Source organism: Callorhinchus milii, unplaced genomic scaffold, assembly GCF_018977255.1.
Source record: "Callorhinchus milii isolate IMCB2004 unplaced genomic scaffold, IMCB_Cmil_1.0 Scaffold6, whole genome shotgun sequence".
In the NCBI taxonomy this organism is placed as follows: Eukaryota; Metazoa; Chordata; class Chondrichthyes; order Chimaeriformes; family Callorhinchidae; genus Callorhinchus; species Callorhinchus milii.
Window position 1 is genome coordinate 11693634 of NW_024704747.1, and position 25615 is coordinate 11719248.

At 43.1% G+C, this 25615-nt stretch overlaps 1 protein-coding gene across 3 annotated transcripts in view; it reads right to left on the reverse strand.

Moving 5' to 3' along the window:
- Positions 1-25615, reverse strand: part of vps8 (VPS8 subunit of CORVET complex) — a 327260-nt gene that overhangs the window by 158950 nt on the left and 142695 nt on the right. For all 3 annotated transcript variants that reach the window (XM_007907675.1, XM_042336096.1, XM_042336095.1), the window contains 2 exons: positions 12150-12196; positions 8913-9057 (listed from right to left, as the gene is read on the reverse strand). In XM_007907675.1, the coding sequence (XP_007905866.1) occupies positions 8913-9057; positions 12150-12196 (192 nt within the window). The remainder of the gene's footprint in view (positions 1-8912; positions 9058-12149; positions 12197-25615) is intronic.

Here is a 25615-nt window from a genome sequence, read left to right on the forward strand (position 1 = left end):
AGGTGTGCGTGCTTATAAAGTATTCTTATAAAATTACTACTTCAGAGGAATGAATCTTTATTTTCACTTCTGCCTTTCCCAGATCAAGTATAGCTTTCATAGAATCATAGAATTAAACAGCACAAAGGAGGCCATTCGGCCCATCGTGTCCTCCAGCTCTTTGAAAGAGCTGTCCAAATTAGTCTCACACCCCCTCAAATATCTATCCACTTTGTCTTGAAAGTTGTTATCGAATGGGCTACCATCACCCTTTCAGGCAATGAGATCCAGTTTCGAACAACTCGCTGTGTGAAAACATTTTTCCTCACCGCCTCTCTGGTTCTTTTGGCAACTATCTTAAATCGGTGTCCTCGGGTTACTGACCCACCCGCCAGTGGAAACAGATTCTTCCTGTTCATCCTATCGAATTCCCTCATCATTTTGAAAACTTCTATTAAGTCTCCTCTTAACCTTCTCTGCTCCAAGGAGAATAATCCTCGCTTCTCTCGCCTCTCCTAATAACTGAAGTCCCTCATTCCTGGTAGCATCCTGGTAAATCTCCTTTGCACCCTCTCCAATGCCTTGACATCCTTCCTAACGTGTGGTGCCCAGAACTGAACACAGTCTCTGGCTGAGGCCTAACCAGTGTTTTGTAAAGGTTCATCATAACTTCCTGAATTTTATATTCTATGCCCCTATTTATAAAGCCTAATATCCCATATGCTTTATGAGATCAAATCAAATGTGCACATTCAAAAAACGATTGGACCCACAGCTGAGAAAGAAAAAAGTTGAGGGATATAGAGAAAGGCCCGGAACATGGGATTATGGTTAGGATCTAGGATAGGCACTCGTGTGGAGCGGAAGTACCAGCTAGTCAGGTTGGTGAAAAGCCAGTTTGGTGTGGCCTGAGCTGTACTTTCCATGAATCTATGAAACAATTCACAACAATTCTCTGTGAATCGTTTTGAGACATTCCCAGATTAAATGGGATTATTAATATTATTAGACTCAACCTTGTAATTGTTCCAGTGAAAACTCGTACAAATATGTAGCTATGCATCAAAAATTTCAAAAAGAATCTGGCACGGAAAGAGGCCACTTGGTTTACTTGCTGACGGCCACTTGGTTTACTTGCTGACCTGACTGGCTGGTACTTCCGCTCCACACGAGTGCCTATCCTTTTGAAATTTTTGATGCACTGTTTTCCAGCTATTCCCATATTCCTTCCAATTTTACTGCCGAGGTGTTTATCCAGTTCTCTTTTGAATTCATTTACTGATTCAGCTATTTATGGTAATACATTCCATATCCTTAACAGGGCTCTGAGTTAAGAAATTCCTTCAAGGCTCTCCCTTGATTCTCTGCTAACAACTTCAAGACTATACCTCTGCTCAGAGTCCCATCTAAAGCAAACTGTTTATCTACATTTACCTTGCTGTGTCCTTTCTGTTTTTTTTGATCAGCCGGGTGTCTGACACATGCGGAAAACCATCATCATGCTTTAGAGTATCCAAAACAAACTGAGAATTCCACGCATCCCACCTACACATGGAAATCCCAGAGATAGATTGTTGGAATAGAATACGCACTCTCTCCCTGGAGGGACACATCCTGCTTACCTAATTTTGAAATGTATTAGGCGCAGGTTGGCAGGAGCCAAGGCTTGGGGACCCAAGAGCTTGGGGTATTGCTGGAGTCTAACCAGCTAAAACTACATAGCTTGCCATTGATATCGCTGTTTGGCAAGCTTTCCCGCGGCTTCTCCAGCTCGGACTACCTACTAATTAGGGGTTTGGCTTGCAGGGTTAACAGGTGCTGAAGGGGAGGATTCCCTGCCCCCCCCCCGGTGCCTGGTCTGTGCTTCCAAGTCCTCCTTATGAGCCAGGCTTGCTATGCTGTCATCAGCAGTGCCCTAGAGTACGGCGGATCTGTCTGGCTCAGGAAACTTGGAGCCAGTTCAGCTCCAAGGAGACCCCGCTTTCCATCCCTTCCAGGAGGATATGGCTTTTCAGAATCTTAAATATCTCTATCACGTCGCTTCTCAATTTTCCCAGTTCTAATGTTGAGATCTGGACTTTCTAGCAATCCGGTTAAAAACACCCTAAAGTTATTCAGTAATGGGACCTTTGAAACTATCTACTGATCTGGGCAGGCTTTCCTCTGAATCTGAGCTGTTGGTGCTCTTTTGAGGTTGGCTTCAAGGCACATTTGTAAAGGGAATTAGATGAGATTTATTTTTTATCTCATAAAGAAAGGACGTTCCCCGATCTCTGTATTAGGTACCACTTTGCTTAAAATGGAAGCTTTAAAAAGCTTGAGAATTATGTGTCTATAAATGGTTTCCACATGCAGAATAATCTGCTGTCACAGTTGGCACCCACAACAACAACAACTTGCACTCCAGAGTAGCATCTCAGAGCACTTAACAGTGGCGGCGCATGACTCCGAGCCGGGGAGAGGGGGGAGGTGGCAGTAAGCCCGGTTGAAGAGGAAAGTTTTTAAGTGGGACTTGAAAAAGGGGAGGGGGCAAGGCAGAGGGATTGAGAGAGAGTGTTCAAGAGTTTTTGGGCGCAGTGGCTGAAAGCGAGACCTCTGATGGTGGAGCGGAGGGTGCAAGGGACACGCAGGACACCGGTACCAGGCAAGCGGAGACACCGGATGGTGGATTGGGGAGTGAGGAGGTCAGAGAGCAGTGCCAGAGAGTGAACAGATTTGAACACGATTGCAAGGATTTTGAAGTCGATCCGTTCAGTGATGGGGAGCCAGTGGAGCCTGGCCAAAACTGGTGAGATGTGGGTATGGAGCTTGGTCCGGGTCAGTATGTGGGCGGCAGAGTTTTTGAATGAGCTGGATCTTTTCAATGGTGGAGCTGGGGCGAGGAGTGAGTTGGAGTAATCCAAGCGGGAGGTGACAGAAACGCATACATGAGGGTTTTGGCTGCATTTGGAGTAAGGTACAGTCGGCGATGGGCAATGTGGCGGAGGTGGAAGAAGGTGGTCCTGGTCAGGGACTGGATATGGGGGAGGAAGGACAGCTGGGGGTCGAACTGGAGGCCTCGGTTGCGCACTGGTTTGGCGAGTCTGAGGGAGAGCCTAAGGAGGTTGAGGAGTTCAGATCCGCAGGAGTGAAGATGTTGACGGGAGCAAAGGAGTATGACTTGTTCATATTCAGCTGCAAGGCCCTGATGTCTTGCCAGACAAGCTGATAGAACATTGGCGGACCGGAGTTGGTACTGGAGGAGGCAAAGTAGATTTTTTGTGTCATCCACATACATGTAGAAGTTTACCCCGTGTCTGCGGATGACATTGCCCAGAGAGAGCTTAGAGATGAGGAAAAGAAGAGGGCCAAGTATGGAGCCCTGGTGTACCCCGCAGGTAAACGGGCAGCGGATGGAGGAGAAGCCTTTTGCTGAGACTAAATGGAGGCAGTTGGTTAAGTAGGACTCAAACCATCCGCATGTGGTCCCACTAAGGATACAGGAGGAGCTGATGGAGGAGGATGACGTGGTTGACTGTGTCGAACGCAGCAGAGAGATCCAGGAGGACGAGGAAGCAGAGGGAGCCCTGATCACAGATAGAGAGAAATTGTGACTTTGACAAGCTCTCTCTCTCTGTGCTGTGGGCAGGGCGAAAACCAGACTGCAGGGCTTGAGGAGAGAGTGGAGGGAGAGGTGTAAGTGAAGTTGACCTGTAACAATGCGTAAGGAAGGGCAGGTTGGAAATGGGATGGTGGTGTGAGAGATTAGAGGGATCGAGGATGGGTTTTTTGAGGAGGGGTGATGAAAGCAGTTTTCAGGGGGAGTGGAACAGAGCCTGAGGAGAGAGACTGGTTGACCGTGTTAGCCAGCAGGGGCTAGAGAAGGAGGATTTGAGTGACCAGGAGTTGGGCGAGGAGGGGGTTGAGGCAGCAGGTGGTGAACTTCATGTGAATGATTGTGGTTGAGAGGGAGGGAGAAATGGGGTCCAAAGAGTGTAAGGAAGGGGGAGCAGCAGGAGTCGTGGTGGAGGGAGAAGGTGGTGTGGATGGTCTGGGTGGGATTGAAGGGACATGGGGGTTAGGACGATGCAGCCATGCGAACGTTTTCAATTTTTGAAACGCAGAAGTCTAGGACCTCTTTGCACTTTGGCGTTTGATGGGAGGATAGAGTTAGGGTTTGGGGGTGCACAGAGAAGGTGATGGACGGTGGAAAACAGCGTCTTCGGGTTGTTTTGAGCTTCCAGGGTGACTTTGGAGTAAAGGTCAGTTTTGGCTTGTGAATGGGAAAGGCGTTAGGTGTGGAAGTGCTCGAGCCAAAGTGAATTGTGAGGCCAGATTTCTGCCATCTGGGCTCAAGCATCTGGGTTTGTGTTTTGAATGAGCGGAGATGACTGTTGTACCGGGGGAGCAGGTGGGTTTGGAAAAAACCCTGGATTTCAGGAGAGCCAGGGATTGAAGGTTGTGGTGTGGAGAGATGTTCATTCAGCAATGTGTTGGCTGTATCAGGATCGCTGTAGGTGGAGGGCCAGAGGGAGAGGAGGTTCGAGGAAGAGAGGGCATCTGTGAGGGACTCAAGGGGAAGCTTTTTCCAGGGGCGGAAAAAAATGGTGGAGGGCTTGGAAGAGGGCAGGGGCACGTGGAAGGAGAGGGAAATGAGGAAGTGGTCCGAGATTGTCTTTTTTGTGATAAACAGGTCGGAAATGTCAAGGTCATGTGTGATGACGAGGTTGACGGGTTGGCTGCGGTTGTGGCTGCGAGTTGATGTGGAGGATGAGGGGTGAAAAGTGTAGCCAGGAGGGGAGGTTTCAACGAGGAGAACAGGGTCACTGGGGGAGAGCCCGGTTTCTGTAAACCCAAGAATATCAATGTGCTCATCCAGGATGAGGTCATCGATAGTAAAGGTTTTGTTGGAGATGGAGCGGATATTTTGGAGGGAAATGCGGATAGGTTTGCTAGTGGGGGGGCGGTGATGGGGAGAGTGGTATAGAGAGGTTTTGGGGTCGTGGGAGTGAAGTGACCATGGAGTTTGAGGAACAAGGAGAGTTGGAGAGGCCACAACAACATTAGTTGTGCAGTTCCGTGATTGAATCACTGAAATTTATCCCACAATTGTTTTTCCTGGCAAATTGGGTCCTAGTCACCCCAGAGAAATTCGCTGAATTTCACACTTCTTAAGTAGTTATATTACTGGTGTCTATTGGTCAGCATGGGATAATATATATTGACTGTTAATAACGACGGCCACAAATTACAGCAGCATGTATCTAAACAATCCTATATGCATTTGATTACAATGTGTGAGAGAAACAAAGGAACAGCAAACCACAGCTACAATGTGGGTCTCTCTTTATTAACTGACTCAAAATGGGATCCAGGTGTGCCAAATCAAACTGACACTCCTGAGATCCAGAACCAATTAAGAGACTACTTCTGTCAAAGCGACAACCTTTTTCAACAGCTGAGCATCCACATTATTCACGACAATTGCCTATTTGAAGGCTATCCGATTCTTGAGAATTGCTGTTAGAACTCACTCCCAAGAACTTGAAGGAATCGCACACAAGAGAACCAATATCAAATCTTTTGTCTTAACATCTCACCAATACATTCATTCCTAACCAGTTATGTTTTCTTCCTGTTCTCAGTAATGTGTTCAAAAAGCATGAACTACAGTTCATTTTTCTGTAGTGAAAATGAATATAGCGATCTTATCCAAACCAAACTGAGAAACCATATATCGCACCTAAACACAGAAATTTCAGAGATATTCGTTGGAATGGACTGCGCACTCTCTCCCTGAAGGGACACATCCTGCCGATGAGCCAGTTTACCTGCACTATCATCAGCGGTGAAGTACTGTGGACACACCTGGCTCAGTAACTGGACTACCAACACCGCCACAGAGGGAAGGCTCGATTTCAACATTCCATTGCTAAACATGTCACTTTGAGCCAGTTCTGCTCCAAGGAGATCCCGCTCACCTCCTTCCAAGGAGAAGCAAGTACACCCTCTATTACACTTCCCAGACCAATTTCTCCCACCATTGCTCCCATTCCCTTACTTAATCTCCACAGCCCCCATTGTTAAGTGATTTGAGATGTCCTTTTATGAGAAATACCTAATTTTGTACCATAATTTTGTACTATATTTATCACAGATGATAAACAGCAGACTTCTCTGATCATGTCTCTCTTTATGTTCCTTTCTGTTGACATCACTGCGCAGCAAGACCTAGAGATGGAATAATACAGCCCACCAGTAAGTTAATTCAATCAGGAGAAATATTACAAACTAATGTCAATGGCATGCGCTACTTCCCACTCCATCTACCAGATATCATAGCTGGAAATACAGGGTGACCAAAAAGTCTTATTTTTCAGTTGCCCTATTATTTAAAAAAGAAAAATTCTTTAAAACTTATTGTCACGGAGCTTGGTATTTTACATCCAATACTTCAATGATTAGAGTCGTCGCTTCTCGAGTCAGGAGGACAAAACCAGTATTCCATTTATATTAACAAATTTAAAATATGCACTTCTCGAAATAATTTAAAAATATTTAATGTACACAAGCATATATTTTGACGACCTTAAATTAAGTCAGAGTCGTAATACATAAAATGCCTATAATTACGGTTTGAGCGGAGAAGTGAGCTGACCCACTTGTTTGTTGTTACAAGTCCCCTCCAAGGTGCAACTCTGCTGCCTGAGTATTCATACATAATACACATTCTTACAGACGATACATTTCCATGTAAATCAGGCCTCTTTCAGACAACATCCTTTAACAGTTCCTACTACCTGTAGGGTTTAACTGACCAAACCAATACCATGCAAACACAAAGGAAACATTCTAACAGTCTCCATTCAAACGAGTATTCAATCGAGTTTGCAGGTTCCCTGGTCATGACGTCACCACCACCACATTATTAGACATTGTAATGGTAACTGCACTTTATGGTCACCCTGTAAAAAGAAATGTAGAAAACCCCTCAGAGATTCCAGTATAAAATGCTAAGCTGCACTCTCAACAGGAATATAGGTGGGAGTCTCAGGTCTTTTAATCGTCAGAACTAACTTGGCCCAGTTTGGTGGGTTTTATTAGGTTCCTGTCAGTCATGTTGGTGGCTGGAATACTGAACAGATGTGAAGCTTTGGCTAGGCTTAGGGAGAGATGGGGGCAGAGCGTGTGGGGAAGAAAGGACAGTGTTGAAGAATTAACTCTGATGCTGAAAAAATCTTCTGCAGAGTCCATCCCATCAGGTGGTAGAAATGAAAGAAAATGGACCAAGACTCCAAAAATACACTTGTTTGTATTCAAAGAATTCCGTTCAAGATATGAACCATTTCTTGCAATGCTATAGTCAATACCGCCTTAGTCATCCTTTCTTCACTGAATATTAATGAAGAGAAACTTGCACAAAGCAAGTTTTCTCTCCTCTAAATTGGAGGGATAGTTTCCTTTTCCTTTCCTTTCTCCCCCACACATCCTGCCTGCATGTCTCCCCAAGCCTGGCCAAAGCTTCACATCTGCTCAGTTTTCCATCATTAACCGCTGAATGTTAATGACAAGCCGTTTCTTAGACTTGATTTCTGATTCCAAGCATGAAAACAACCTACCGATGGAAAAGTCTGATTTGTGTTGAACAGTATACATGGCTAATTTGAGTGCCTACAATTTAGTGAGGCCAAATTAAGAAGATGTATCAACCTGGTTAGCAAGGCTCGATTGTGAAACACAGTTTCTTGAGCTTCAAGATGGGTTTTGGTTGTGTAAGCTACTCTCCCAGCTGATTCATTTGGTTGACACCTTCTCGAAGGTAGAGTTTCAAGAGCTCCAGTCACCCGTGGCAGTACCAGCAGAGCACTAAGGCGTCACAGGCACAGCTGATCCTATCCTTACTTTCTATCTCATGCAAGAGCTTTGCTTAGTTGGTCACACATTGGCCTCTGGATCAGAGAGTTCGATGTTGAAGCCCCACGAGGCAGCCCTACAAAGTCATGTAACTTTCTTTTTTTTTTCTGCAGCACATTGGCCAACAACTGAAACATCGTCTTCCAATTCAGGAGAGTTTAATATCCACACTCAGGAGCCTCAAGCTGATGTACAGGGTGTCCACAAAGTCCTGTTACCTTTTCCTCTCTCTATAATGCACTGACCAACAACTGAAACATGTGGAAGAATGATGATAATTGTGTTTAGAATTACTTAATTGTATTCAGTACCAGTATTTAACTCTATTTAGAAGTCCAGAGGATTGGTGTGAACGGCATCATCTTCATTGTAGATGAGGATCCGTCGCCATGTTTGGTGCGACATCTTCCGTAACATGATAAGAGTGATGGGACAAAATGTATCTCTGACAAATTGTTTCAGCTCTCCATAGTCTGATATCACTGTTTTGTAACAGGGGGTAAGAAGACTTTGTGGACACCCTATACATCGTTGTTCCTCAGGTGAAAAGTTAAATCAAGGTTCCATCTGCCTCTTTAGGTCAATGTTAAGGATCCCGTAGTACTACTGCACATTTGAATGAGAAACGACTTTCTCCTGGTGACCTGGCCAACAATCTTCCAGAAAAATTGCTCATTCGCTTCACAGCCATTTGGGGGACCTTGCCCCTTTCAAAATGGTTCCACGTTTGCCTGCAAATACTAATACTCAACAACAATTCCCTGTGAAGACATTTTAATGTTCTAGGCACTGTAAAAAATGCAACGATTATTATTAAAAACTTGGATCACATGATCTCTCACTCTTTTCTATTGAGAACAAGTTTACCGCTGTGTGCTTTGCATCATAACACCAAATCCCAGAAGCTACACCTGTGGTATTCATCATTTCACTGAAACACAGAGGTGAGCACTAAGCCAGTAACCATCAAAAGCATAAACAACAGAGCCTGAATTACTCTTATATATACAATACCCTTCATCATATGCTGGAAACGTTACCTGAGTGGCTTCTTCTAGCCGGTAATGCTCTGATAACCTCAGGAAATCTGGGATGCGATCTGGTTGGAACTGGCACAAGAGGTCAATGTACTTCTCATGGATTTGGGGATTCCTTTGCAGCTCGCGATTCACCTGCCCTCCATCCCTGCAAATGAAACCGGAGTAAAACCGGGAGAAGACACATAGCAAACCGCTTTGAGGAAGGAGACCCTCACCAATATAGAGTAAAATTCACATAAGTCATATCAGTCGGGACCATAACATTTATTATGACTTGCATGTATAAAATCCGATTTAATGAATAATCTACACTGTGCATGCAAAATTCAATGCAACCGGTAAGTACGGATGCAGTGACGGGTCAAGACTACATTTCCTGTAATTCAATGCGTCTTGACCTATTGCTGCATGTGCACTTACTTTGGAAGCTTTAGAATCACTATGAATTGCGGGAAATTAAATTCTTCTGCGCATGCTCCAAAGGATGAAGATTAAGTTTCCCTCAATTCAATACAGTCAGCTGGTAATGAGCATGCATCTATGTGTCATTTCCCGCAATTCAGAGCAGCTAGCAAGTGGGAGTAATGCAGGGTAGGGCAGCAATATTACGAGTTAGGAGGTGATTAATATGAGTAATTTATAACAAAGAAATCTAAGTAGTTTTGATAGGAAACTGAATGTGACTAGGGTGAATGTACAAATTTGATAATTATACAATTCATAAAGATAAGACTAATGCAAGTTTTACTTTATAACTAGGGCAGGATGGCGCATACTGACATTATCTGCACGTCAGTTAATCTGTGTCAAGCTCAGATGTACAAGTGGGATACCAGCAAGAAAAATGTTTATGTTCATGAGTACGCATTTTCCAGGTCTGTGATTTACCCACACAGAGCGACTGAGAACTGGTAAAATGAGGCAAGTGTTTATTAAACAATTTAAAGTAGGCTTTGAAGATGAGGAAGGAGGGGGCAAGGCAGAAGGATTCTAGGATTGGGTTCCAGTGCACAGGAGCAGCATGGCTAAAAGCTCACTTTCCAATGGTGTGGTGGATCAGATTGGTACATTGAAACATCCAGTGCCTGACCAGAGGGAGAAGCTGGGGAAGTAATAATGTAGAAGGTTGCAGAGATAGAATGGGAAGAGGCATTGGAGGAACTTCAGCGATGACAAGGATTTTGGATGGTAACCAGTGGAGCTGAGAGAGGACGGGGTGATAGGCTCGCAAGCCTGGTGTGGGAGAGGACACAGGCTGCAACAATTATGGATACTGATAAAAAGAAAATCATTCTTTCACCATTCACTGGTCTATTAAAGGGGAGTTTTTCTCCTCTGGTGTCCTGGCCAACAGTCCCCAAAATAAAATTAGTTACTCATTTCATGGTTGCATTTCCCATCTGCATAACATTGCCCTAAGGTTTTTTAATGCTTGGTGAATGCTTCTTGCAATAAACTCTTTAACAGGTGTTAACGTGTGCCGGCACAGTTATTTGAATGGCACTAGTCTTGTAGCTTACAAACCCCACACAAACGTTCCATTATGGCTTACGCATAACTGATAGAGAATGTAATGAAAGATAAGCTCCAGGGGACCAGAAAAAAAACTGCCCATTTGATCTCACACTAGCATCTTCCCATTACAGTCTAAAGCTGTTTCTTAAACAAGTCCAGCGCCCTGGCCTCAATCACCCTTCCTGGTCACTCAATTAATGACCCTGGTAATTAATTTCTCAGTAAATAAATAGTTCCTGTAGTTAAAACTGAGCAGTATGGATAAATGAACAAAAATAGATCTGGAATCATGGGTAGGACATTCTGAGATCAGTACCAAATTGTGTAAGAAATAGTGCAGAACATTTCATATTAATTCAGACCATCTGGGAAAATTGAATCAGGTAACCATGGTGATAAAATAGAGAGATCAGAAAGGGCATTGCAGACACGGTAACCAGATAATAGTTACCTGTCATTGTATTTGTTCTTTGAACCATTTGATTAACATTACTTATAAGCTGTAGAGAAGTAGCAATCCAAACCCACACACCTCTGATCTATGTCAACAATTAAAGTAAATTTTACATTCACTGCAGAACCTCTTGTTTTTTTTCTTAATACGAGTTGGTTTATTATCTTAATATATATTAGGCCTCAGAAAACAACCATAGTCCTTGTAGACAGAAACTTCCTGATATTTTGGAGGGCTTTAACTCCCCTCTTATTTCCTTTGCTGACTCCCTCAACTAACTTCTCATAAAGAAAAGGATACAATGGGTCTAAAACTTGACATCAATAAGCAACTTGTTCTATTAACTGGGGTGGCCAGCACCTGTTCTTTGTTTCTGAACAGTGTAATACATTTCACTCAGATTTATGAAACTATTAATTTTATATTATAATTACTACAATATTCTTCAGTGTCCTAGTAGCAGAACAGCAATGCCTGGTATTGAGAACGGTATATATAGGCAAATAAAGCACAAATCAGCAGTAAGGATTCTGGATTTTATATTTTCCTCAGAACCACAATTTCTGTTCTCCCCCTTGTGCCACAAACTAATCTCCAAATGAGAGGGTCATACTCCAACCATACTCCTACCATTACAGCTCAATATAGCTACTGCTAGATAAGACATTACGGAAGGATATCCCAAGTTGACCCATTTCTGATTTATCAATCTGACCTTGTGGGAAAGAAACAAGTCTCCAGTTATACGGATAGTAAAGGTCATTAGTAGCTGGTAACATTCTTTCTTCTAAGTCATAAAGTTATGGGTTCAAGCCCCAAGCTGAGATTTGCAACTCATCATCTGGGCTGACAGTCCAGTGAAGTCATGGGAGAGCACTGCATTGTCGGAGATGCCGTCCTTTAGATGAGATATTAAACCAAGGTCTGTCTGTTAAGCTGGACGTTAAAGATCGCATGGCACTGTTTGAAAAAGAAAGACAGTTTCTCCCAGAGTCCTGGCCAACAATCTTCCAGATAAATGGTCTCATTCACTTTGTGGCTATTTGCGGGACATGCCTTATGCACAAATTGGCTGCCATGTTCACCATCAAATATAGTAAATCCAGTAAATCCTGTAATGTGAAAAAGGCGCTATACCAAATACAAGGAATATTATCAATATAATACTGGTGAGATACTGCCAGAAAATAGATGATCATTTTTGACTGGAAGTACTGTTAGTATACATCGGTTTTATACCATTATACTGTGCATATATATATACTCACGTAGGATTTAGTAGATTCTGCAGTAATAAAAAGAGTAAATGTTGATCCTGAAAAACAAAAACAAATTTAAAAACAGCATCACACTGTGCCTCCTAATATGCAGAATTTTTCTGTTTCTAAGTATTCTAAGTTTCTAGCAATTATAATAATGCTTATAGTTGACTTGCCGATCACTCAAAATGTGGCAAGATAATAATAATAATCCTTGTATTTCTTATAGCTCCTTATAACATCTTCTAGATGTCTGAAAGCGCTTCACAGAATATACTGTAAAGTGAATTAACTGTATATTTTGTGGGCGAAACGCAGCAGCCAATCGCACACAGCAGTGTCCCACAAACAGCCATGAATTAAATGACCAAATAATTTATTTTTTTGAAGGCTTTATTACTCCCGGAAAAGCGATCCGCCAATCGACTAACAACCTACTTACTGCAAGGTAACAAAGGCATGTGGACTAAGGAAATTTGCCCAACGTTTCGTCATGCTGGGAATCAAACCCAGGGCTATGGGGAGAGAGCGGGGGTATGGGATTGAATTGGATAGCCCTTTTCAAAGAGCCGGCACAGACACGATGGGCCGAATGGCCTCCTTCTGTGCTGTATAATTCTATGAATACAAAATACAAATCCTAACTCTCCCTCCATTAATACCTGCAGAAGGTCCTAATCTACTGCAGAATCCGTCCCGTTTCTCTCTTACTGTAAGAGCACCAAACACAAAGTAAGGAGCAAAGCATTCACATGCCTCAAAACTTCAAGGGCAAAAGGACTCTACAATTATAATAATATTAATAATCATTCTTCCATTTAATATAGCGCCTTATCAAATCTTTGAGACGTCTCAAATCGCTTCACAGAATGTACTGTAAAGTGAGTTGACTATATTTCGTGGGCGAAATGTGGCAGCAAATTGCCTACAGCAGTGTCCCATAAAAAGTCTTGGATTGAAGTGAACGATTTATTAATATTACTTTTTTGAAGGAATTATTACCCCCGGAAAAGAGATCCACCAATTAACTAACTACCAGGTTCCTACTTACTACTAGGTAAACAGAGGTGGAGTAAGAAAACTTGCCCAACATTTTGCTCTGCCGGGACAAGTGCTCTAACCATTGAGCTACAGGTATGCAGTTATGGAGGGTCCAGCATGAACCAGGAAATGATCCGACACATAATCGCAAGATTATATCTCTTTACTCTGAGAGCCAGTGTGGACTCGATGGGCTGAATAGCCTCCTTCTGCCAACCTGTCCAACCTGGAGCATTGTACAGCCTTTTTATGTGGGGGCACTGAGCTGCAGATAAAGATTGCATCATCTCATGAATTTTCCTGCTCAGCACTTAACTTCAACGGGGAAAATAAAGGCTCAGACTTTGTTCTCTGAGGTTAGTTTACAAAATCCTTACTTTTATAAAGAAGTTCTGGGAACTGTTTATGTCGACGTAAGAAGTGCAGAGAACATACTGGGATGCCACGAGCAAAGTGGATTCCCTTGGAGGATATCCACCCACTCGCCAGCAGATCAGCATGAATCAGACAGATTGCCAATGGCGATTTTCCTAGTCTCACTGTCGCTCAGCAATTAAATGGCTACAGGGCCACATTAAATAGCAAAATTCAGTTTGCAAAATTATTGTTAAATTTTTTTAGCCATGAATGATTATTTAGATGGCACGCATTACGTACCCACAATGGGGTAAGCCAACATAGTAATTTCGGCTCAGCATTCTGAAACATTCAAACAAAATTCTGATCTGAAACTTTAAAAACAAATGCTTAAATGGCATTCTGAGTTCCAATTTCCACGCAATATGGCCCAATAAAGTGCTCCGAGACCCTGACTTTCAGATGAGACATTAAATTGAGGTCCTGTCTGCCTGTTCAGGTGGCTGATAAAAGATTCTGTAGCATTATTCAAAAAGAGAAGGGAGTTTCTCCCAAAGTCCTGGCCAAGAATCCCCCAGATAAAATTGAAACATTTTTTGTGGCTATTTGTGGGACATTGCTGTAGTCAAATTGGCTGTTGCATTCACCTACGAAACACAGTCAATATACTTTACAATAAATCATGTGAAGCACTTTGAGATATCCTCCTGAGTGAAAAACGCTGCATCAAATTTGAAGGATTTTTTAGGGGCACACATCTTCACGATAAAGCATTTAATAATAATAATAATAATAATAATCCTTGCATTTGATATAGCGCTTTTCATGTCAGGAGGACATCCCAAAGCGCTTCACAGAACACACTGTAAAGTGAATTGACTGTATATTTGAGGGCGAACGCGGCAGCCAATTGCGCACAGCAATGTCCCACAAACAGTCGTAGATTGAAAATGACCAATTTATTATTGTTTTTGGTTTTGGAGGGATTATTATTAGGCTCTGTGTGGAGTAAGGAAACTTGCCCAAGGTTTCGCCCTCTGCCGATTGTTATCAGATTGTTGCCTTCGAGCACTCAAAGCAGTGAAGTAAATCACAAGGAAACATTCAATTCAACAGTCACATCTTCCATCCCCGCAGCTGGGCATCAGGCTCCGCCAATATTAAGCGCTTCAAGACGCTGCCCCACTTGAAGGGCACTATATAAATACAAGCTGCTGTTTTTATTCTTTGACGTCATTAGTTGAAAAAACTGACTTTTCTCCTTCTCCAAACTGAAGAATTATTTCCAACTCTCACAATATCATAAGAAAGTTTGTGATTAAGAAGACATTTTGGCCAGTTTAATCTCACCCTTCCAGAATACAACAATAACTTGCATTCATAGTGCACCCTTCATGCTGGGCAGCATCTTGAATAACCACACTACCATCACAGTCAATATACCATTACATCATCAAGCAATTTTATAAATGAGTCCAGCGTCCAGGCATTACTCTCCTGGTATAGTTATTAGCAAAAATAAAAGCACATGGAATCAGAGGTAACCTTGCGACATAGCTTGGTAATTGGTTGGGAGGCAAGAAAGACAGTTGGGATAAAAGAAACGTTCTCTGATTGACAGGACATGACAAGTGATGTTCCCCAGGGGTCTGCATGGGGGCCTCAGCTTTTCATCATATACAGTATATAAATTTTTATATCCAAATTTGCAGATGATACAAAGTTAGGAGGTACAGTAAATTGTGTAGATGGGAGCAAGAAGATACAAAGGTACTTAAGTGAGTGGACAAAACTGTGGCAAATGGAATGCAATGTGGGGAAGTGTGAGGTCATCCACTATGGATCCAAAAATAGCAAAACAAAATATTTTCTAAATGGGGAGAAACTAAGAACTGTGGAACAGCAAAGGGATTTGGGTGTCCATGACATAAATAATTAAAACAAGCTCACAGATACAAAAAGTTATCAAAAAGGCTAACGGGATGGTGGCCTTTATCTCAAGTGGGCTGGAATATAAAGGAGAGGAAATTATACTTCAATTATACTATATAAAGCCTTGGTCAGACCCCATCTGGAGTACTGCATTCAGTTTAGGTACCACACCTGTTACAGAGTCCTTATTATTTGTTCTTAACCTTTTTTTAATATGTATATTTGTGCCTCTATTATTGAGAGCTTCAGTAAGTCTGTGTGCTATTGAAGGCTTGATGTTTGCACTATTGGAAAGTACAGCTACAGCATATGGCTTTAAGAGTGATTTAAAGCCCATAATATTTTTATCTGAAGGAAAATACATTGTTGGCAACATCAAGTCTAGATTTGGCACCAATTTAGCAGGAAAAGAGTACGGGAAGATCCAAGGGGTGGAGCTACAGCGGTACATTGTAAATTTGGCAGGGAAAAAGTATCAGAAGATACTTTCTAAAAAAGGATGGGCCTAATGCCCTTAAAAGCAGCGAGCCCAAAAGCCTCATGGTCGCTATTCACCTTGTTTTGTCATCAAAGAGATCCATGCCTGACATGAGGAGGAGTCCTCTGCATCAAGATTGTCTTTTTGGGTACTGACGTTAGAAATGACTGCCAGTTGTATAGTTTTAGTATTTTAGGGTTTACTATATTGAATGTGGCAACTATTTTGATATTCAACGGGTAGATAAATAAGGCATAGAGTTGTATTTGAAACGCCAATAAAATACCGTTGAGCTTTCTTAATCATGCTTCTCAAGTCTCTGTATAAATCAGGAGGGAGAGGATTCACGTACACAGGGTGAGCCTATGTCACAGTCTCTCAGTGTGAAGGACTCTGACAGAAGCTTCCCTTTGCTATAATTATAAAGCACTGGTAGTACCTGTCGTCAAGTTGACTCTCATTAGTGAAATTACACCTTAGAATAGGAAAGTTGCACTCACAGAGAAGGATCGAACACAGAGGCCACCTAGTTCACTACACGAGAAACACTTTGCAGGTTTAGAGCTGAGAATCGTTGCACATCTTAGGAAGGATATATTGGCTCTGGAGAGGGTGCAATGCAGATTCACCAGAATGATACCAGGGCTAAAAGGGTTACATTATGAGGACAGGTTGCATAAACTTGGGTCTCTAGTCCCTTAAGTTTAGGAGGTTCAGGGGTGATGTTAGGTTATGTTATGTGATTTGAGTTTTTTTTAAAATAATAAAGGGATTAGTTGGAATAGATACAGAAAAACTATTTCCTTTGGTAAGGGAATCCAGAACAATGGGGCATAATCTTACAATTAGATGTAGGCCATTTAGGAGTGAAATTAGGAGGCAATTTTTCACCCAAAGGGTAGTGGAAATCTGGAACTCTCTCCCCAAAAAGACTATGGATGCTGGATCTATTCACATCTTCAAGCCTGAGGTGGATAGCTATTTGTTAGGCCAGGGTATTAAGGAATACGAGGCAAGGGTGGGTAATTGGACTTGAGGTACAGATCAGCCATTATCTTATAGAATGGCGGAACAGACTCAAGGAGCTGAATGGCCTATTCCTGTTGCTATGTAGAGTGCAGAAAGTTTGGACCCCAACAACAACAAATTACTACTATTATTATTACTTTATTTGTATAGTGCCTTTCATGTTGGGAGGACGTCCCAAAGCACTAGACAGTGAAGGATATACACCTGAGCTGGGGATTAGGAACAGGAGGGATGGAGGGAAGAGGAGGGTGGGTAGGAGAGTGACCAAAGACGCAGTAGAAGAGGAAGGTCTTGAGATGGGTCTTGAAAGAGGTAAGGGAAGGGTCAAGGTGGGTTGGAGTTCCAAAGGGTGGGGGGGCAGAAAGGCTAAAAGCCTGACTGTTGATGGGGGATGGGGAGCCAGTGGAGCTGGGCGAGGATGGGTTCATGGAGTTTGCTGCAGGAGAGGACTTGAGTTGTAGAGTGCTGAATAATCTGCAGGTTGTGGAAGGAAAAGTTAGGGATACCGACAAGTAGGGAGTTAGCATAATTGAGCTTGGATGTGAATGAGGGTTCTTGGCAACCTTGGGTGGAGTGACAGTGGTGGAGCCGGGTGATGTTGCGGGGATGTGGGAAGGCAGAATGGGTCATAGCACAGATGAGGGATTTGAAGGACAATTGAGGGTCAAACAAGATGTCAAGATTCCATACTAGCTCAGTGAGGTGGAGTGTGCATCCTTGGATGGTGATGCTGTCAGTGCCTGAGGTGTGGAGGATCTGACGGGAGCTATGCAGGAGAGTCTCGGTCTTGTTGACATTTAACTGGAGAAAGCTCTCATCCAGGACTTGATGTCTGTCAGACATCCTGTCAGGACAGCAGTGGTCCTGAAGTCAAGGGTGGTGACAGAGAGATAGAATTGGGTGTCATCTGCATAATTGTGGAAGTTAACCCCATTATTTGAGTTCATAATCCATTGTAAGGCAACGGCAGATTTTTACGAACTCAAACCAATGCGACGTTCCTCTTTGCTCTATCCTCGCTACTCTCCTCTTCACCCACTTGGTGTTCCCACTCTGTGACATTATCTGCAAATCTGGGGTTCACTTCCACATAACACAACTCTCTGCCTCCACCTCCCACTCCAAGATCAGTTGCCCTCCTGACCGATTCCTCAGATATCAAGTTCTGGATAAGTTCCAACTTTCTTTAGTTAAATGTCAATAAGTTTCAGGATCCCCTGGTTAGGTTCAGTCACCTCAGGCATGGTCACCATCAATCTACACAGATACTCACTCCATCTTGTGGAGCCAGTGAGGAACTTTGGTATCTTGTTTAACTCCTTTGACTTAACTTTCCTTCAATCCCCACATCTGTACTCTTGCACTCGCCACCTCCTGAGGCACTGTCCACCTCTGTCACTACCATTCTCCCCTGGGCCTCCGAGGCCCTCATTCACACTTAAAAAAAAAGAAAGGTTTGGCAAGTTTCCTTACTCCACACACCCCTGTTTACCTAGCAGTAAGTACGAACCCGGTTTTTAGTCGATTGGCGGATTTGAAGGCGGGGGTAATTCCTTCAAAAAAAAAAATTGGTCACTTCAATCCAAGACTGTTTGTGGGACACTGCTGTGCGCAACTGACTGCCGCATTTCGCCCACAAAATATACAGTCAATTCACTTTACAGCGTATTCTATGAAGCACTTTGAGACGTTTCAAAGACGTGATAAGGATCTATATCAAATGCAAGGATTAGTATTTCACCACATACAGACTTGACTACGCTAACTCCCAGCTTGTCCAGATTCCTCAGCTCCGTCTACAGATCCTGCAGAATATCTCGAACTTTGCAATCGGTGTCCTCTCCGTCTGTGAGCCTATCACCCCTATCCTCACCTGGCTCCATTGATTTACCATTCCCCAGTGGATTAAGTTCCAGATCCTCATTCTCACCTTCAAATCCCTAGACGGTCTCACCTCACCCTAATTCTGTGACCTCTTGTAACCCTACTGATCCATCTGCTCCCTTTGCTCTGTGAGCTTCATGTCCCTGCCCTATCTACTCCACAATACAACAATTCAGCCCCTGTTTTCTGGAACTCCATCCCAGAGTCCCTCCAACATCTAATCAAGGCATTTCACAAGAACTACCTTTTTAACCATGCTTTCGGTCAACTTAACCCTCTTTACCTCCTTCTGCTCTCACCCCCAGTTTGGGTGCCAACTGGCAGTGTGAAGCACTTTGAGAAATCCTCCTGACATAAAAGATGCAGTATAAATGTAAATTGTGTTGTATTTTCAGTCACACAACCAAACCATGGAGATTCACAGCACAGAAGGCCATTATGCCATCATGCTCTTTTACAGAGTAATAGAACAGAGTTTAGGGTGAACTGTAGGATAGTTACTCATGGACTAGGCTATATCCAAAGCTCCCTCTTCACCATCCGTCCATCACGCCCAGGTCAATGACAGCATGGGTTATAACAACAACAAATGTAATTCAACAGAGTATCTCATATCTGGAGGAAGTCCCAAGGCACTGAACATTCGAGGGTTTGCATCTGAGCTGGGGACTGGATTCAGGAAGGATGGGGCCAAGCAGGGGAAAGGTGACCAAAGGAGCGGTCAAAGAGGAAGGTTTAGAGGCGACCTTTGAATGAGTCGAGGAAAGGGGGACAGCCAAAGGACTCTAGGATGGAGTTCCAGAGAGCAGGGCCAGATAAAACAACAACAAATTGCATTTATATAGCGCCCCTCACGCAGGGTAGCATATCAGACTGCTTGATAGTGGCGGAGCACAACACTGAGCCAGGGGGAGGGGGAGGTGACCGTAGGCAAGGTCAAATAAGAAGGTCTTCAGGCATGACCTGAAGATGGCAAGAAAGGCAAAGGTTGTAGGAAGTTTGCGCTCATCCAAAGCGCTCAGGCCCTGATGTCTGCCAGACAAGCCAACAGATCATCGGCTTGTCTGCAGAAGACATCACCAAGAGTGAGCGTACAGATGAGGATGAGGATAGGCTGAAAGACCGATCACTGATGGGCAAGCAGTGCACGGGACGTGAAGCAGGCCAGTGCCTGTCAAGTGAAGGGAGCAGGCGGGTTGGTTAGTCATAGAGATAGGGTGGAGCAAGACTGTGGAAGGATTTGAAAGTGAAGATAAATGTTAGATATAGAGTAAACCTTCCGCTAAACTGTCTAGCCAGCATGTCCAAGTAAGCCTCAGCACGGGTTAGAGACAGAGTAAAGCTCTCTATACTCTCCATCCAGCGTTCCCAGTTCAGTGACAGCACGGGTTAGAGACAGATTAAATCTATGCAGTCCCAGTGTATGGTGGTTAGCGCGGTTGCCTAGCAAGCGAGAGGAACTGGGTTCAATTCCTGGGTGGAACAAAACCTTAGGAAAGTTTCCTTACTCCACACTGCTCTGTTTACCTAGCAGTAAATAGGAACCCGGTTGTTAAGTCGAATGGCAGATGGCTTTCAGGGGCTAATAATCCTTCAAAAAAAATTTGACTCATTCCACCTCTGCTGGCTGCTGTGTTTCGCCCACAATCAATCACAATCACAATCAATCCACTTTACAATATATTCTGTGAAGTGATTTGAGATGTCCCAATGACATGATGACGTTATATCAAATGTGAGGATTATTATTATGAATCTCCCTTTACACTGTCCATTCAGCACTCCCAGCAAAGGGACAGCACAGATTCGATACAAGATAAAACAAGTGTGTAAGCCTCAATCTCAGAGTACCTCCATTACACACCAGTTAGAACAGTTGTAGCTATCAATTGATGCTTAGTGAGTACTTTTTTTCTTCTAAAATTGCAATTTGGAGTGCAAGAAGGATAATGACAGAAAGGTGAAACTTTTAAAAAAATTAAGAACAAATAATAATTCCCAGTTAGCTCCCCATTGAACTTTGCTGTAGGATTTTTTCAAGAAGGACTGACAAACTGAGGTCATAGCAAGAAACAAGCAGATATCTCCTCATTGCTTGGGAACTGTAGGAGTTCCACATCAGAGATTGACCAGCAGGCCATATCTATTATTTATGAAAAAACAAATAAGCAATAGATAATATGTAATAATAATAATCCTTGCATTTGATATAGTCCTTTTCATGTGTTATATTATTATTCCATATGTCTCTAACAGTGGCAGTGCTTATTTCCACGTAAAATAAAATTCCACATCTTTCACTTTTACCACTTAAAGGTCTTTTTTTGTCTACATTCACCTGGAGCAATGAAAACTAGCCACGTGAATGGCATTTGTCGACATCAAAGGCTTTCTCCTCCAATTGTATCAGGGTCAATAGCACTCACTCCCGATTGTAACCAGCAGCAGCTCTGGGCAGACACTTTAGAATTATAGAATCATAAATTATACAGCACAGAAGGAGACCATTCGGCCCATCGTGTCTGTGATGGCTCTTTGAAAAGACCTATCCAAATCAATCCCACTCCCCCACTCTCTCTCCATAGCCCTGCAAACTTGTCTTCCCCAAATAATTATCTACTTCTCTCTTAAAAGTTGTTATCGAATCGGTTTCCACCACCTTTTCAGGTATCCTTTTCAGGAGTCCTGTATTTCAGTGGTTAGAGCCTTGCAAGCGAGACACCTGGGCTCAATTCCAGGCAGAGGGCGAAAGCTTAGGCAAGTTTCCTTACTCCACACGCCTAATAATAATCCCTCCAAAACAAAAATAAACTGGTCATTTTCAATCCATAACTGTTTGTGGGACACTGTTGTGCGCAATTGGCTGCTGCGTTTCGCCCATAAATATACGGTCAATTCACTTTAGCATATTCTGTGAAGCGCTTTGAGACGTTGAGAAGACGTGAAAAGCACTATATCAAATGCAAGCATTATTATTAATGTATTCCAGATCTGAACAACTCGCTGTGTGAAAAAATTTCTCCTCACCTCCCCTCTGTTTCTTTTCGTAACTATTTTAAACCGGTGCCCTCGGGTTACCGACCCACCCGTCAGTTGAAATGGTTTCTCTTTGTTCACCCTATTGAAACCCCTCATAATTTTGAAAACTTCTATTAAGTCTTTGTGGGAGACCATTGGTCGACCATTGTTTGAACTCAAAACAAGACCTTATTTGGGCAAATGATGAGTGAGCTAAGATATGATAAGCAGCTTAAACCGGTTTACAAGCTCTCTGCAGCCATGAGGGTCTGAGGAAGTTGTGCCTGGACGGCAGCTGTTTGCAGGACTGAATAAAACTTTTTTGAAACTTTCATTTGTCTGAATACTCTCACTGAAAACAGTATCCAACAGTCTCCTCATAACCTTCTCTACTCCAAGGAGAATATTCCTAGCCTTCTCTAGCCTCTTCTGATAATCGGAATGAAAAGTGCCTCATTCCTGGTACCATCCTGGTAACTTTGCATTTCTCCATATTAAATTTCATCTGCCACGTGTCTGCCCATTTACCAGTCTGTCTATGTCCTCTTGCAGTCTGCTGCTATCCTCCTCGCTGTTTACTGCTTTTCCTAGCTTATTATCATCTACAAACTTGGAAATTGTACTCCCTATACCCAAGTCCGGGTCATTTATATAAATCAAAAACAGCAGTGGACCCAATATTGACCCCTGGGGGACACCACTGCACAGAAAAACAACTGTTCACCACTGCTCTCTGCTTTCTGTCTCCCAGCCAGTTCAGTATCCAGGCTGCCACTGTCCCTTTAATACCGTGGGCTTCTATTTTGCTTACAAGTCTGTTATGTGGCACTTTATCAAACGCCTTTTGAAAATCCATATATACTATATCAACTGCACTACCTTCATCCACCCTCTCCGTTACTTCATCAAAAAATTCTATCAGGTTTCTTAGACATGATTTGCTTTTAACAAATCCATGTTGGCTGTCCTTTATTAACCTATACTTTTCTAAGTGAAAATGTATTTTGTCCTGGATTATAATCTCTAGACGTTTCCCTGCAACTGACGTTAGGCTGAATGGCCTGTAGTTCACGGGTTTATCCTTCTGCCCCTTTCTGTACAGGGGAGTAACATTTGCAGCCCCCCAGTCCTCTGGCACCACCGAAGGAAGATTGAAAGATTCCACCCTTACTTCCCTCGGTAACCTAGGATACATCCCGTTCAGATCGCGTGACTTATCTACCTCGAGCACCATCAACCTTTTTAGTACCTCCTCTCGGTTTATTCTTATCTTATCCAATTTCTGTAACCTCTCCTACGATACTGGGGCATTGGTTGTATCCTCTTTTGTGAAGACACATGCAAAGTATTCATTCAGTACATCAGCCATGCCCTCTCTCTGCACAAGAAGATTTCCTCTTTGCTCCCTAATTGGACCCACCTTACCTTTTATTCTTTATATGCCCATAAAATACCTCAGGCTTCCTTTTTATGTTACCTGCTCATCTTTTCTCATATAATCTCTTTGCCCCTCTTACTTTCTTTATCAGTTCTGTATTTCCCATATTCTATTTGATTATCTTCTGTATTTTGGACCTGACATTTATCATAAACCTCGTTTTTCTGTTCTTTTTTAAAATCACAATTTCCTTAGTCATCCAGGGAGGTTTGGAAGTCTTACCACTTGCCCCACCTTATTCCCCAGAACTAGATCCAGCTCTGCTTCCTTCCTTATTGGGCTGGAAACATACTGATCCAGAAAGTTTCCTGCACACATTTCAGGAATCCTTCCCTCTCCTTGCCCTTAACACTGTTATTTTGCCAGTCTATGTTAGGATAATTGAAGTCCCCCATTATCACTACACTATTGATTAGGCATCTTTCTAAAATCTGCTTGCAGATTTGCTCATCTATCTCCTTCCCACTATTTGGTGATCTATAGTATACACCTAACAGAGTAACAGCTCCTTTTCTGCTCCTTAACTCTAACCAAATAGATTCTGTTTTTGGATGCTCCAGTCCCTTTCCAGGTCCGTAACCGTGTCTTTAATCATTGCTATCCCCACTCCTTTTTTTCTTTCCCTTTCCCTCTTGAATGCAATATAGCCAGGAATATTCAGCTCCCATTCCTGCCCTTGCTTGAGCCAGGTCTCTGTTACCTCCACTACATTATAACCCCACGTGGCAACTTGAGCCTGAACTCACCAATCTTATTTGTCACACTCCGTATATTTACGCACATGCACTGCATGACCAACTGAGTCTGCTCTGCATTTCTCCGTCTAATCCCTCCTTTTTTTTGGACTACTCCTTACTATTGCTATTCGTCTCTCCCAGCCCTCTATGTAACTTGTTTCTCCTCCCTGATGCTACATCCTGATTCCCTTCCCCCTCAAAATTAGTTTAAACCTTTCCCCATGGTACGAGTTAACCTCCCTGCTTATACAGATTCCACTTGCCCTAGAACTGGTCCCAATGTTCCAGGAACTCGAAGCCCTCCTTTCTGCACCATTTCGCCAGCCATGCATTCACATGTTTGATCCTGCTGTTTTAATACTCACTTGCACGAGACACTGGGAGTAATTCAAAGAGCATTACCTTCGAGGTCCTACTCTTTAGTTTATCAGTTAAAAAAGCATACAGGATACTAGATTTTATAAATAGGGGCATGGAATTCAAATGTCAGGAGGCTATGTTGAATATTTATAAAATGCTGGTTAGTTGGAGTACTGCATTCAGTTCTGGGCTTTAGAGGGCATTGGGGCATTAGGGCATTGGAGAGGGTGCAAAGGAGGTTTACAGGATGTACCAGGAATGAAGGACCTTAGTTATGAGAGAGGTTAGCAAAACTAGGATTATTCTCCCTAGAGCAGAGAACATCAAGAGGGGCTTTAATAGAGGTTTTCAAGATCATGAGAGGATTTGATGGGTTGAACCGGAAAAAACTGTTTACACTGGCGGGTGGGTCAGTAACCCGAGGACACCCATTTAAGATAGTTGCTAAAAGAAACAGAGAGGAGGTTAGGAAATTTTTTTTCACCCAGCGAGTTGTTCGGATCTGGAATGCATTACCTGAAAGGGTAGTGGAAGCTGATTCAATAACAACTTTTAAGAGAGAAATAGATGGGTATTTGGGGAGGACAGGATTGCAGAGCTATGGAGAGAAAGCGGGCCAGTGGGATTAAGTTGGATTGCTCTTTTTGGAGCCGGCACAGACGCAATGGGCCGAATGGCTTCTTTCTGTGCTGTATGATTCAATGATTCTATGATTATTCCCTAGCTTCTGATAGGATCTGTAGGATCTCAGCCCTTTTTTTCCCTTATGTCATGGATCCCAGCATGGACCACAACTGCTGGATTTTCCCCTTCCCCCAGTCGAACATTGTGCACCCGTTCCGTGATATCTTCAACCCTGGTACCAGGACCGCAACATACCATGCGAGAGTCACGTTTTGGTTGCAGTATCATCGGTCTACTCCTTTCACCGTTGTGCCCCCAATGACAATTGCACTGACACTCTTCCCTGTCCCCCACTATTTGCTTTTGACTCCTCTCCCCAGAGGTGTCATCACCCTCACCACTATTCAGTACAGAGACCCGGATTGTGAGTGTTACACACTCAGGGGATTTCTGCATTGTCCGTTCCCTCTTCCTCTTCCTACCATGCCAGGTGGTCACCCACTCACTCTCCTTCTGAACCCTCTGTTGCTGTAGGGTGACCACCTCCTGAAGTATTTGATCCATGAACTCTTCAGCC